The sequence below is a fragment of the Corvus moneduloides genome, chromosome 3 (genome assembly GCF_009650955.1).
Source record: "Corvus moneduloides isolate bCorMon1 chromosome 3, bCorMon1.pri, whole genome shotgun sequence".
Classification (NCBI taxonomy): Eukaryota; Metazoa; Chordata; class Aves; order Passeriformes; family Corvidae; genus Corvus; species Corvus moneduloides.
Genome location: NC_045478.1, coordinates 42,057,300 through 42,073,287, shown reverse-complemented (window position 1 = coordinate 42,073,287; position 15,988 = coordinate 42,057,300). Strand labels below are relative to the sequence as shown.

Genomic DNA, 15,988 nt, shown 5'->3' with positions numbered 1-15,988 from the left:
ATCTTAAACAGGAAGAGCAACTGGTAAAGGACTAGTAAAGTAAAGATGTTTTTGAGTAAATAGTCTGTCAAAACCAGCTATTTGTGGGAAGTGATATTAACTTTCATCTGAAGCCTAGTTCCCTGAATGAAAACATTTTTCTACTCCTTTGGACATTAACTTATTTTATGCTTTTGCCACTTGAATACCTTCTGACAACAAATGGAGACAAAGTGGCGAAGTAATGATGGAAAGCCATATTATCACTCACTACACCATATCTCCTACGTGAAAGGAGAGAGATCTTTAGTTCCCCAAAGTGGATACTAAGATCTTGCTCTAAAATGTTAAATTTATGGAATGTTTCTATTATTAGTACCTTTCTGTATTTCTAAGTGTTGCTTTTTAAACCCTAAAATTGAGTACCAACTCTATCAAGGGATTTAGTTGCTGCTTTGCACAATACCAAGTTGAGCATTCAGACACCACCAACACTTTCCAGCCTCCACACAACTACAGCACAGTCCAAGCTCATGGTGCTCATGCAGCAGGCTCCCTCAAAACCTGACCCTGCCAAGGTTCTTGGATGCTGAACTTGTTTGCAAGAGGTAGCACTCTCAACTCACAGAGAGGATCACTATATTTTCTGAGACCATGCTTGCCACAGCAGATGTCACATGCATGGGGAAAAAAAAATGGAGAAGCAAGACTTTCTGAAACTGCAGAATATTAAATTCCCTCTTGGGAAACAGACAAGCCCACTTCATCTGATCTACAGAGAGTATCAGACTTAAGATTGCCTGACTCCCAGAAGGTTCCCATTAACCAGAAAGTATTTGTTATTTGACAGGACAACTTTTTAATTTTCCCCTCTTGGAACTACTCAGTTTGCTTTTAAATATTTATTCAGCCAAATGGCAAGCAATTCACTCCACAGACCAATGTTAGTCTGTTCATCTGTGAAGAAAGGGGGTCAGGTTTAAGTTCCAGCTTCATTAGTTATTTAATCAATTATCCAAACTGGCAAGGTTTCAAGGGGAGAAAGTCACTGACTTCACCCCAAAATAACCATTCAGTGAGTAGCTAGAGCACATTTCTGACCTGAAAGTGCCTGTGAGTTAAATTTTTTCTCAACTCAGGAGTGTGGGTATGTGTTTAAAAGGTCATCCACCTCAGTGGCAAGTGTTCTAATTACTGGATATTTGGGCATCAATTAGCAGCATGTTCGAATAATTTTGGAGAAAAGGCAGATTGGCCTTATTTGTTTATTTTCAGGGGACAGTAGAGACCTCCCCAGTGCTGAAAGCAGATACCTTAAAAACTTAGGTTTTACGTGTATTACTGTCCCCCCATATTTCCTTGAAGCTATTCTTCCTTCTGCTTGATGATTTCTATGGTTGCCCCTCTTAGCTGTCTATCTCCTGTGCTTTGTGCAGGAAGCCTAACTCAGGGTAGAGATAGTCTTTATAAACAAAGCACCTGTCAGTTAGACATTGCAATGCTTGATGGTTGCATCCAAAAAAAAGTTAGGGTACTAAAAAGCAGAGCAATTCACTGCATCACTTTTGGTGTCTTGTCCTCACATTGGATGAAACATCTGTACTTCAGTGTTTATGAGCTGTATGAGCACCCCCCAGGAAGGTAAATGGTACAGACTGGGTAGTGGGAAACTCAGAGAACTATGTATTTTCATGGCACTGAAGAGGAATTTTGATACAGAGGAGAGTGTTAATCACTAAGTCTGTTTCAAATTTTACCAAGCTGGAAGTTAAGCACCCTGTGTAAGATTAAAAAGAGGTGCATCTATCTGTTAAGGCTTCAGATTTTGTTAGCAAAGTAAACTTATTTTTAGAAACTGGAGGGAGGGGAAAAAGAAATGGAATCAAGCTTTCTTTTAAAATAAAAGGATAAGAATTGTGCTGGTGTTCTCCTAATGACATCGTGATTAGATTTGCCAGTCAAAATATTGACAGTCTGAGTTCAATTCTGCTGATTTCCTGCTGTAGTTGTGGCACTGCAACCTACTACTCCCAGAGACCGTATCAAGATAAACTGTTGGCCACACCTATAGGAACCATGATCAGAATGAGGGAAATAAATCTTTACTTGCCCCCACAATAGTGGTGAATGACTCTTTAGCCTAGCGCCTGACGCAGCTGCCCAAAGAATGAGTAACTGATTGTAGTACCTAGTCCATGAGCCAGAACAATGAAATATTTACAGTTCTCAGACTTGTTCACTCTTCAGAAGACTTAGCGTTCTTCTGGGGACAGAAGCAAATAAAAATTTGAAGACTAAGAACTGAGTTAAGATTGTGCAATTTCAGGACAAGGTGGTGGAGTTTGTTGTTGGTAGCCTAGGAGACTGCCATTTGACTGGGAGACCCGGTGTTGGTTTGCAGTGAATCCCAACTGCCGTACATTGGTGAGGTTTGAAAGCAGCCTTGGTGTGCATGGGTTGGATTTCTTTTGAAGCAAAGTAAACTGGAAGCTCTGCTTAAAGTCTGTACCAAATGTACTATAACCTGCAGTGGGGACGAAAGGATCTGAATTTATTAGTCCTTCAAATAGCCTCAAACTGCTTTCAGGGATGAAGTTATCAACTAAAATTTTGTCTGAGACAACAAACTGGATCTAGTCTGTGGTAAAACATATTGATCACATACTTAAATATAAGGACCTCCACACCAGATGCTTTGATCTACTGCTCTGCTCCTATTGTGCTGAATTGGTTGCTAATACAGACAAAAACATCCAAGTCACATTTTCTGCTGCCTAAAAACCTTTACAGAGTTGTAAGTCTCTGTGTGGATTTTGCTCTCATTCATCACAGATAATTGTTAATGAAAACTTCAAATTTCCCCCATTTTTTTTTCTCCTTACGGTAAATAAAATAACTTTTCAATAATTGAATAAGAAGGCATAATTAGGGAAATGATACAAAGGATAAGATGGAAATTAAGAACTGAAATAAAACAAATATGAGGAACAAAATGCAGGAAGAAAGTGTCACAGAAGTTAAGGAAATGTTAAGTAATGACCAAGAGGGAACGAACTAGAGAAGAGAACAGGTGGTAAAGAATCAGGAGGAGAATACTATTTTGAAGTAATACTTTGTAGAAAGCTTAAAAAAATATACATACCATATATATATAGAGACAGAAATCATTTTGTATCCATTCAAATATATACACACCAGTAGGTAGCTATCTAGACTGATCTGAGACTATCTTCTCAAGTCTTTACCAGCCTTTACTCATTGCTGGTGAAGTAGCCTACAAATTATCACATATTACCTCCCCTTCATGGCATCAAAATTGTTGCCCATATTTTGGGGAAAATCAGTGCTAAACCAATTTTGTAATATATGAGGAGGCATGGCTGGGGCTGGGGGATTGGGAACTTAGAGCCTTGGCTTCCATTTGTAACTGTGCATCTCTGACCTCCAGGGAGGGATAATTCTGGAGTCATTTTCTTCTACTTATCTGAAAACTATAGATAATCCATAACCATTTCACAGCATTAAGCACTTACAAATACAGAGCACAAACATCAAAGTTACTTACTCTATAGCAACCCAATGAAAGTAACAAATATCTGCATGGTAATGTGAGCAAAAAGAATTACAAATTAGGCCAGTCCAACAAAGTTCAAGAAAAAAAAGATCACTTCATAAATCCACCACAGCAAATTGCTCTATTGGGAAAAAAACCCCAAAACTGCTGAGTTTCAGGGAGGAGGATTTTAACCAGGTAGGGTGCCTGAGGAGATCAGCTGCTATTGCGCACCAGGAAGAACAGAAGTATGTATTTATGTGTATGCACATATTTATATTTATATATATATATTAATATTCCTTTATAAGTGTGTGTATATATATATATGTACGTATGTGTATATATGTATATATACACTAAAGAATTATATATATGCATATATGTGTGTGTATACGCACACACACACATACATACAGACTAATTATATGGTAAAGACACAGAGATTAGACTACTGCTGTTATATACCTTAACACAGAAAGCTACAGGTTTTCCCAGTAACATCTGATGGGATGTGATATACTTCCTGTAGATCTACAGCTGCATGAAATTTTTTTTCAGGGAAGAATAAAAGACAACTTCATATTTTTACACCAAAAAACCTCTTGGAATTGTGCAAATTTCAAGAAAAATAGTTTTGAAAGAAGTGTATTTTTCAAGTTTCTCTTCTGACATTCCTTTCCACTGCAGTGTCTTTTCCATCATAAAGAAGTAACAAATTGGTTTGGTTTGATCATAATCAATCTTTTAAATTTACCTGCCACTAAGATTACCTAAAGCAGAATTACTGACTTAAAAAAGATCCATTTCTTAAACATTCAATTTATGGTTTTGTTCTTTTGGAGAACTGGTGAAACTGTAAAATTTCCATAAATTAAATCATGTTTTCATATAGCTGAGCGCTTCATTGATAACATAACAGACTCTACTTCTCTCCTTTTATTGAATTGAGTTGATTCATTCATACTGTAGTTTGCACGTACACACACACAGCAGCCATCTTCCTATTTATTTCAATGACTGCATGAAATTAAATTATTTTCAGACTCATGCTGGATATTACCAACAGTATAAAAATTCTCAGCCTTGAGTTTCATAGCAGTGCTGCTGTGTTTCACTCCAGTGAAAGCAGTTTGGCATTCCTTCCCATCGAATATTGGTACCATTTGCCATGCAAGGCTTAAACATCTATTATCTGGAAAGATCTATAAACCTGATGTAATTATTGCTGTTAATTTTTTTTTTGTTATGATTGCTTTAAAATACAGATGCTTTAATCTATTTGCACTTGCCTTCCCTAGGATGTCTGTGGAAAGAAGACCTTTCATCTCAATGGGGCCTCAGGAAACCCACTTCTAGCTATATGCATTTTAACTGCCAAAGTATTTTAAGTGTCATTTTGAAAATTTCTCTTTGCTTTCTCTTTAAATATTCTTTAGTTTGAATCTCAAATGCTGTCAGCTTGCTGCAGGTGGGCATGCAGGCCAGTGCTGAAGGTCCAGCAGGTAGGAAGCTATGTACAGAGTATCGAGGCTCGGTGAGGTCAAATCATTGGAAATTTTGGCTGTGTTCCCCAGGAAGCTCTGTTCGGGAGGCAGCTGGTCATTCCCCTGCTCCCCAGGCATGCTGCCCAGACAGGGTGGCCGACAAGCATCTGTAGGGAAGGCATGGAGACCATCCAAGCAGTGAAGTTCAATCCCTTCCCTGAGCTCCTACCTTCCAACCCTAATACCAGTCCTAATACCGAATGTAGGACATCAGCTGTCTCTTAGTGTAGCTGGTTAAGGTGAGTGTTGTTTGTGGCAAACATTTGCACTGGAAAGTCTCCTAATTATTGCAAGTTCTAGAATTAGAAAGCTTGTTATGTTCCCAAATGGCATTTGTTGGATACTAATGCATTTTCTTTCTCCATTCATCTAAATGAGGTTGCTTAAAAACTCTTTAAAAGTCTGGTAGCTGCAAGAAACTAATTAGCATTTGTGTCAGTGCAATCTAACTTCATTATGCTTAAACGTTGGCCTTTAAACTACAGGTATTTAGAACTGCTGAATAACAGTCTTAAGCAGCAAGTTTGTGAAAAACTTCTATTGTCAGCTTAAATAAATCATAAAATCAGTATAGCCTAGGTTGATAGCCTTGACTGATAAATTTTATTCCAAACATAACATACAGGCAATAATTTGATTGCTCTCTAAGTGTAGTTGGGTGTCCTCTCATTCCATTTAAATGCAATACTCAGCAGTAGTGGCCGTAAAATATTTCCCATTTCAAATTTTAAATTGCAGAACTATGTTTTTCTGTTTTTCAAGTTAAATTAGTGGTCTTCTATTACTGACCCACACTAATGCCGATTCTAATTTCAAAGCATGAACTATTTCCATTGAAAAATAATCTTGATGGAGAATTCCAGATCAAATTCTACCATAACTTTTACCCTCTCCCTCTAAGACAGGACTTTCACTGCTTTGCCATACAGCAAGGACTCAATTCTGATAAAGTGAAAGTACCTGTCACATGAGTAACTTGATGTACACAATCAGTCAGTTTATTGGAATACACACATGCCCCAAGCTCTGCATCTACACAAACAATTTTGGGATTGGTGCCTTCATTCACCACAACCTCAATTTTAAGGAAGGCGTTTCTTCTCTAGTTCAAGCCACTGAAGAATCTTTACTGAAATCCTATTCTGTCAGAATATGAGTTCCCCTCACTTTGCTTCCCAGAATTGAAATAATTTTGCTGGTCTTAGTTTGGAAGAAAAACCTCAAAAAATGAAATATTTAAATTGTTTCTGATATGCTGGTATGTCCATTACAATATTTTACCTTTCAGTCTATCCAAAACATTTTTATGAAGAAACTGTTTTTTGACGACTTCTGAATCTGTGTCTTTAATTTCAAAAGGAGATATTTGAAATTTGAAATGTCATGCTGATAAACAGAGAAAACTGTTTTTGTTGCTTTGTGAGCCTGCTTCACCCCGTGGTGTCTGGCATGGTCTCCTTGCCACCTGCATCCATCTGTCCTTGGTTTGTAATGTGCTCTGGGTACTGCTGTTGGTACCTGACTTCACATGATGTGGTGACTCATTTGAAGAAAGTCTTTGAATATACAGGGAGTTAACACTGCTTAATTATAAAAATAAATGCTCTCAACAAATACAAATTGCTCCCCTCCCCACCCCCCAATATTCCAAAATTTAAAAAGCCCATACTCATTGCCTCAATGAGAAAAATAATTTTGAAGAGAGCATATGTTTTACGTCATCATGACCTTCAAAGTTCAGACCTTATGGATCCCTGCCTCTCACCTTCATTCTAACACTGGAATGGGAAAACAGTCTTTCCTGCAATTTCAGCTCTAGCACACTTTCTTGGTTTGAAATTCTTGTAGTAGCTGTCCTGGATAAACTAAGAGGAAGAAGACATCTGTAGAAAAGACAAGAGAGCTTTGAACTGATGGATTATCAATTAATTTTCAATGTTTGTGGCTTTCCTTAATTCAGTAGCATTATTTACATAGTAGGTTTGGACTGTAGCATAAAATGATTATAATAGTTTTAAGCTGATTTTTTTTTCCAAAAGAGTACTAGGCTTAAATTAGACAAAATAATCCATGATAAAAAACAGATGTTCATTCAGTCTACACTTGATTTTACATTTACGTTTTTAATTGATCTTTTAGTGGCAGATATGGGGGGGGAAACCCAACACACCAAACAGTATTGGAATGTTTCAATTTAGCCAGGTAGGGGAGTGTATGGTTAAATCATTGTTTACTGTCAGATGAAAAATGCAGCATTATGTGGTAAAGAAATACAAATCTATGAGGCTGTTTGCTCACAGATTATATATGTATTCCAGAATCAAATACCTGGCGTAAACAGTCTGTCTACAAAATAATAAAAACCAAAACCAACCAAACAAAAAAAATCAACCCCGCCCCCCCCAAAATATCTGTGAAAGCACTTTTTAGAACAAATGAATAATATTTGTGTGTTAATTCATTTCTCTCTGCCCCAGTTTCTGAAATACAAATAAGTACTTCCAGTAAGACATCCTTGAAGAACTAAATGTCTCAGGGGACTGGTAATCACATTTTTGGAGCCTTTCACCTCTAGTTCACTGATTCAAATACAGCGAACATGCAGCAGTGACAGAAAATCATTGAGATTTGAAAGCTGTTTTGTGGCCTGTGTGAAATGAACTGGTATTTCACTCCATTTCTTAGAGGATCTTGAGATGGCACTTGGCACTTCTGAAAGCACTGATGCTGTGCTCCTTGTGGGATCCAGTTAGGTCCCATGGAGTCACAACCAGGGCTGGTTTCTTTGAGGATGACAGAGGATGAGGTTATCAACTAAAATCCCATTCCAGACAAATTTCCTCAGTACACCGCTCTCTTGGAGCAAATTGGTCCTTAGCCACCTGGAAGATCTTGGTGGGCAAATATTTTCTCCTTGTCAAGAAGCCAGCCAAACCAGGCTGAAATGGCAGATCATTCTGGGGTCACCACACTGCACTGTTGCTTCCTGTGGTCCACAAAGACTGGGCGAAAACAGTTTTATTTTCCATTCTGATAATTTAGTACTTTTCATTGGTATTAAATATACTTAATTTAGGAAGAAAAACAGCAGAAAAAAGTTTATTTCTGCAGAAAGAAATTACTATATTTTTTGAGTGCAAGGGTGCCTTAGTTTCTTTCTTTAGACAGAGGTTCATCCATAGTTAGGAACAATTAATAAAATGTCCTTTGTTGAGATAATACCTACTATATCCCAGAAAATTTGTCTGACAATAATTTTTTCTCATCAGCCCCAAATTAGTTCTGTTTCCCAGTGAAGGCCTTACATTACCTTTTAAATGATTTAATCTCCTTTATATTTGGGAATTCACAAAATTTACATATATTTTTATGAAAATATAGTCATTTTTCGGAAATATTTAATATGTTGTATTAGGAGTTTCCTCAGAGGAAAGAAGGAAAAGTCTATCTTTATTAACCAATAAATATAACACAGGGAAATTAAAACATTAGGATGTCATGTCAGCTATATACATTGTCTTCTATGATGTCACATTTGATTTTCTTTTTTTATGACTTTGACAGCATCATATTAAAATTTTGATTGCACTGTGACAGTACAGGCTTTGAATTATTCAGCTTATGAGTGCAGTCTTGCAGGAAGACTGTTTTGTATTTCTTTCCATTTCTGAAAAACTGACATTTAAAAAAATGTAAAAAGAAAGGGAAAATGGTTACTAATAACTAATTAATAACTTGAGCTTGGCAAAGGCAACCTCATTTTAATAGAATATCACACAAATTAAAACCAGATTAACTATAACATGCAGCGTATTTCAAAAGTCACTTGAAACATTATTCTCAGGTTAACATTTTGGCCCAGAGAAATAGATGGCAAGCCTCCAATTCATTTTCAGTGAAGTCAGGACTTCCTTCTAACTGAAGAAAGCCCATACATTTCTAATCTGATTTTAGGAATTGTCACTCTGAATTCTTGTGGTACTTAGTTGAATTACCCATATCTTCTCTTAGCATATACTTGAGCTTTTAATGTTTACTGAAATCAATGGGGCTTTTTCCATTTGACTCCCTTAAGGGAGTCAAACAAAGTTGGAGTCTCTTGGGTAATTTTTGCCACTCTTTCAGGGTTTATACTGTACTTTTTCCCATGATGACTTGTTTTTGCCAGCTTTCTTTTTTGTTCCATTTTAACTCTGTTAAATAAGCGCAATCTGTATCAAATAACTTCATTTGTAACCCTTTTCAGAGTGTCCAAATTTGTCTTTTCTTTATTACAACTTAAGGTTATTTTTAAATCACTAAGGATATTTTTAATCACTAAAGATAGACACAACTACCCTCCATCTCGATTAAATTAATCTAGTCCTTTCATATCAGAACCTTTAAGCGAATAACACTATTTTAAGAAACATGTTATTCCCACTCCCTAATATGAAATTTTAGTGGTATCAAATATGAAAATATCATTCAAAGTCAAACCTTGTTCCAGTAAACATGACTATTATTTGGTCACAATAAAGCTGCCCCTAGAAATACATGTATTATTCTTTCCCACAAGAATTATCTCAGCTGAGCTCTCTGGGTGGGTAAGAACTATAGGCCTGAGCACTGCTTAGGAGGGTAATGTGTGGAATATTCCATATGAGACATAAAATAAACCCTTCCAGATATGATAATGGGGAAAATGACAAATGATCTTTTCATGTCCCGGTTCCTCAAAAATGGATAGCAGGGATGTCTTTGATTCTGCTCACAGCAGTGCCAGGGGAGAATCTCAAACTGATTTAGCTGGGATCAGAGTCATGACCAAAGTTATACTAAGAAAAGTCCTTGCATTCCCTCAGAAATATCTGATGTTTATTCAAGGATTTAGTCTGTCATTAAATATATGTATTTTACTGTTCTTTGTCTCTCCTCCAGCATCTCTAAATTCCAGCTCGAAGATAACAGGAGTTTTCATTATAAGCAGTGAAAATTAGTTATGGATCACTTACACTACATTATTTTAGTTCACGTATTTAACCTGAATCTAGCCTATTTCTATGCATGAATCACCCTGGGACAGCATTTTTTCATCCTTAAATAAACATTTACACATTTGTGTTGCTTTCCTACTGATAAGAGAAACTTATTTCAAAATGTACAATTGGAAACAAGCTATCACAATTCAATAACATTTCATTCTGCAATATCAATATCAGTCTTCAAATATTCTGCTATAAGTGAAAACGCAGGAGGCAACCAGGAAAAAATCCGCTGTCCTTATCATTTATTGCTCAATCTCTACCCAAACAAACTCTGGTTGAAGACAACAAATGGTATCTATAAAAGTGCAGAGTAAAAATGGCAAAGTAGTATAACCCTCTACCAATTTTATGTGGTTTTAACATCCATCCTCATCAATGGTTTCAGGGTTTAAACAGTGTTTCCAAAAACCTGACTAAACTGAAATCAGAATCAGTGTTTCCCTTAGAACTATATGTGTTTTGACTGACAACAGGCTGACCATTAAAAATGACAGAGAAACTTACTTCCATAATAGCCTTTAAATCTTATTGTTTCAAACTGCCACCAGCTGTGGCAGGTAAGATGTGCTGAAACCATTCTGACTCTCATAGAGATTCCTCTTTGCATTGCAAGGAGAAAACTATCATCCTGTGACTTGTACAGAAAAGCAAAATCTACAGAATTACAAGTTTTTGCAAATGATGTGCTTTACTTGTATGTGAGACCACTTGAATCCCTTTACCCTTTAGTGTAATGCAGGACCAAGGGATCCTCTGTAAGAAACAACAGTATGAAAAAGTATCAGTGAAACACATGAAAAAGCACAAGCCACAACCAAGGAAAAATTCCGACAAAATTTAGCAAAAAGCAGGGATTGGGTGTGGGGGGAAAGACATTTTCCCCCAGACTCCTCCAGTCATAAACGTTATCACAGCACCAGCTTCTGGAGAAGGGAGTGAAGATTGAGTGTGAATCTTATATTTGTACTTGTTGGCTATTTGGCAAAGAGGCAAGAGGCTGCCTTTTTTTTTTTTTTTTTTTTTTTTTTTTTTTAATTGAGGCAGTTTCCAGCTCTTTAACATTACTCTGTGCCAGAGATAAAAAATAAAAGAAGCGGGGAGCGCTGCTGCCATAACAACCCTTCGACAGGGAACTATTGGGATACAGATAGTTACTATACTAGCTACCACCAGCCGTGTGCATCATGACACATAAAAACCAGAAAACCCTTTTCAGACACAACATCCCGTCGTTTGCACTCGCGGCTCTGAGCAGCGAAAGCAGAGCAAGCACAGACTTCTACCCGCCCCCCGTCACTTTATTTATTTAATTATTTGGAGAGGAGGGGGGGGATGTTAGAAAAGTCCATTTGAGCGCTGAGCCTTGCCCGAAGCCGCCTCCCGAACCCCGCGGGAAGGGCCGCGCTTCGCTTCACCCGGCGGCTCCGGGAGGAGGACCGGGACCCTCTGCCACCTCCCTCCGGGGCGACTCCGGGGAAGCCGCCAATTCTGCTGGGTCCTCCTTCCCCACCTCCAAATGGTCCCTTGCAAAAGTTAAGGCTCTGCCCCCTCCCCGAGCCGCCCCGGGCGTCCGGGGGTGCGGGCTCAGGGGGCTCAGGGGTCTCCTGGCCGCTGCGGGGGACCGGGGCTGTCGGGGTCTCCGTGCACCCTTGTGCGAAATCCCCGTGGGAATGGACAGCGGTGCCCAGGAGGGGCAGCAGGGCGGGAGCCCCTTTCCGCGCATCCCGGCGGAGCCGCGGGGACATCCCCGCTGCCCCGCGGACCTTCAGCACCCGCGGAGTGGGCGGGAGCGCGGGCCGGGACCCTCCGGGCTGGGGCAGGGGGTGAGCGCGGAGCCTCCCCCGCGGCCCCCCTGCTCCCCCAGCGCTCATCCCGGGGCGGCTCCGGGATGGGAGGCGCGGGAGCGGAATGGGGGGGGATGCAGGGCAGGTGCTTTTCGGGGCGAGGGCTTAGGGCCCGGTGACTCACCCGTCCGAGGCGGGGGCTGCGGATGGCGCGGCGGCGGCGCTGCCCCCGGAGCGCGGGGGGCGGCGGGGCAGGAGCAGCAGCGGGCGCGGGAGCAGGGGGGAGCGGCGGGGCCCGGGCTGCTCCTGGGCGCGCTCTCGCTGCCCATCCCCGGCGCTGCCGCCGTCGCCGCCGCCGGAGGAGGATGCGAGGGAGAGTCAGCCCCGGGCGCGGGCACGCGCAGCGGCGGAGCGGGGAGGGGGGGGACCGGGAGCGGCGCGGGGGCGCGCAGCGCAGGGGGGAGCAGCTGGGAAGCTCGGGCGCTTGCTCTGGCAGCCCTCTGTCCTTCGGTGCTTCCATCCCTTCGTCCTTCAGCCTTCATTTTCTCATTCTTCTACGCCGTCTCCCTCCATCCCTCATCCCTGCATCCCGCATCCTCCCATCCATCCGTCCTTCACCCCTCCATCCCTTCCCCCGGTTATCCTTCATCCCTCATCCATCCATCCCGCCATTCCTCAGCCCCTTCGCGCCCCCGGCCGCGGAGCTGCCGTCCCCCCGCGGTCGCCTCCCCGCGCCCTCCGCCGCAGGGTGTCCCCGGAGCTCCCCGGGGCCACGGCAGGCGTGATGCTGCCCCTGCTGCGCATTCACACAATTCCCCCTTTCCTCTTCCCCCCTCCCTGCCCCCGGGAAGGGCGACCCGCTCCTCTGACGGGCAGGAGATTCCCAGCCCTGTTCCCTCACTCCCCCCACAAGCCCTATAGAAAAAGCACTGCTAGAGCTTTCCTATCCTGCTCTTCCTTTCTTCTTCTTCTTTTTTTTTTTTTTTTTCCCCACTCGGCAAGAGGAAAAAAAACGGTTCTGTGGTAGAGAAAAAAAGGGGGTAAACAAGAGGAAAACATAGAATATGTTCATTGTTTCTCATACATTCAATAATCATTGACTGTATGAGAAACAAACCATACACTGGATTAGTTCTTAAAAGCAGTCTGTCAAGCTTGCTCTTGAAACCTAGAGGATTTCTTGGATGTTTATTCAGGATCAAGAGTAATAACTGAACATTAAAAATAAAAGAAGAAACAGCTCAGAGTACATTGTGTAAAGAGGAGACCTATGAATCAAGCGAGTCAAATAAACAAGCACACCAAAAGCTGGCTATCAACTCTTTACCCTTGCCCTGAACTCTCCCTGCATTATATAAACGTGCTGCAAGTACGTTTGGGGAAAAGATACGGCAATGATGAGAACATACTGCTTTTTATTAGAGCACGTTAGTATCCTTACCTGACAAGTAGTTGCTTCAGAGGTTCATTTGCACGTTGCTCATCAACCCTCCAAGTAAACAATTTACTAGACGTTCAGTGCAGACATATGATTCCCTGGTGTCACTGCCTCTGTCCTAGACGTTTCTGAATGGCTTGCAGATTAACTTACTGTGCTCTTCTGCTCTGCCTTGTACCAGGAGCCGTGCAGGTATCAACAGCTCCCACTTGTGAAGCCAGGAAAGAGAGAGATTGGGTAGATTTCCACGTAGCTCCACAAACTGCTGATTTGCTGTAAGGGCTGTAGTCACTTAGAGAGTAGGTCTGGTCTTCTAACAGGTTTATTCAGAAGGAGAGGCCTGACCCAAAATTAACTGTAGACAATACAAATACTTCTATAACCGTAATGGGAATTGGTTCAAACTCCTGTGAGCTTGCTGTTGGCGTGAAGGTATTTCTGAGTGCAGCTATTCTGGTAAGAACTCCCTGGGAACAAGAAAAATTACTCCCAAGGAACAGGAAAAGGTACTAAAATATGCATCTTTTTTCATAAGACTATTGAGAGAAGGTCAGGGACCAGTCTCTGTTTCCCTGCAGCTATTGGCAAAAATATGTCCTAGAAGGCAGGTTAGAGCCCCTGGCTAGAGGATATCTTACATCTCTGTAGGCTCAACGAAGCTACCAAATACAGTAAGGGAGGGGAGGGAAATTACAGGTCCAATTTGGGGCATTGCTAAAGCCAGTAGAATAAGAACTCAGTTTCATTTTGAGCAATTGTTGCCTGCAAAGGAACTCAACAAATTAATCTTTCAGTGTTTTTTTTTTTTCTCTGGTTTCAATCCTGGGATTAGATCTAAGCACCCCTTTAACTTGCAGATTTTTGCTATTTTGCCTGTGTTTGTCCCTCCCCCCACCTCCTCTTTGCCTTCTCCAGCACAGAATCTAGGCTGTCAAGAGAAATGGAAGTAGTCAGAGAAGGGAAATTGGGCAGTGGGAAAGATTTGGGCTCACTATACATAATGACATCAGCTTATCTAGCATGAATGGCAAAGAAATTGTCTTACACTTTTTAAACATAGTTAATACAGGAGTTTATTATATTTCATGTAGTTTTTAATATAGGTTTTTTTTTTTTGTTCCTCACTTGCTCTCTAGCTCCTGATGAATTACTTCAGTAGGGACAATGTAATAGTGTAATAGTAGCCTGGTAGTTAGAGTCATTCCTGAGACATGAGAGACTGAGTGTAAACCTTTTTACCACTGAGATTCAGAATAGGAAATGAACCATTGAGGTCCTGTCTTTTCTCAGATGAATGGCTTTAGCTCTTCTATCTTTGACTACAAATATAGTTTGCATTAAAGCAAGCTCATATATGCCCACAGAATTCTTTTCACTAAAATTATTTTGTTGAAAATTGGTCAGTTCTTCAGGAAATTACAGGGCTTGCTTCAGATTCTTGCATGTTCTTTATATATTTGTGCAAGGATTTATGTTTATGTACAGGGATTTATCTGTTTTTAAATTATAGTAGAATTTTGCTTATGAAGAATACAAATATTAACCTTTACATTTCAAAGTCATTGTAGTGAACTGGTTTATTCTTAGATTCATCTCTTCTATAAAACCTTTGTAATTGCAGTAAACATTTTTTTTTCTAATTGAAGATAAAATGTAAGCCCTTTGTGATAATACTGTTGCTATATAAATTGCCTTTGCAAACACTGGCTGCTGAGCTTGCCACCTTAGACTGGAAATATGCTTATGCTGTCTTCTGAAGGATCCAAAATATTTTCTGAGAGCACAGTAATAGGTTTTATCCACATAATGGAAAATGTGGATATTAATAGATATTTTAAAAGTAAAAAAGCATGATACTGTCAGGGTCAAAAGAAACAGAACAATATTACAAAAGTAAAACAAAAGGAACAATTCCATTCTCAATCAGTTCCCCAACTGCAAAAGTAGATACTTACCAAAATCAAGTAGAAAAAGAAAAATGCTTACTTTTTATCTAACATGATCTGAGTATTTATATGAGAGGTTTTTAAAGTATGAACATATAAGAGCTGACTAAAATCTTACATGCTGTACCTAATAGTGTGCTCTTCCACTGATGTTGTTTCCATAAAGTTAGTCCCATCGGTATTTGCAGGGATAGGACTCCTCTTTTTGTCCGCATTCATTTTGAAGGACTCAAGACCTTGTGGGAGTCCCATGTGCATTTAACTGTTTGTAATTGATTGTGGGCTTGGGGGTTAAGTGCATCATTTAAAAATCTATCATCCCTGGCTTGCTGTTCTTGACACTCATTAGTTATTGTGGAGGTGCAGCTGGCTCCAGCCACTCTGTTTGCCTGAGGAGAACTCAGACAACCAGCTGTGATGGTCAACAACCCAAGTTTAGTATGTAACTTTCACTCATGGAGAGAACCCATGATCCCCTTGTTCTTCATTTTGCATGTTTTCCTCTGATTGGTTAATACTTTGTCCTCCTGTTTTATGTATGAAGTTATGCATATTCATTTTCCTTGTTTAATATATATTAGCTCTAGAAAGTTCCTTGTTCCTCGACGCCCCATTGGATCCTTCCCTAAGTCCCTCCTTTGTGTTGTTCCCATTGGTTCCCTTGCTGTCAACCCCACCTACTTGTCCCTATCCCATTGGCTGTAATCCCTCTCC

The 15,988-nt window shown here is 40.4% G+C and overlaps 1 protein-coding gene across 1 annotated transcript in view; it reads right to left on the bottom strand.

Annotated features, from left to right (window-relative positions):
• The window catches only part of FUT9 (fucosyltransferase 9), a 102,127-nt gene extending 89,652 nt beyond the window's left edge, over window positions 1–12,475 (bottom strand). Inside the window, 4 exon segments of the mRNA XM_032105096.1 lie at window positions 12,075–12,263; window positions 12,265–12,315; window positions 12,317–12,349; window positions 12,351–12,475. Of these exon segments, the coding sequence (XP_031960987.1) occupies window positions 12,075–12,263; window positions 12,265–12,315; window positions 12,317–12,349; window positions 12,351–12,410 (333 nt within the window). The 5' untranslated portion in view covers window positions 12,411–12,475.
• Window positions 12,476–15,988: the final 3,513 nt, after the last annotated feature.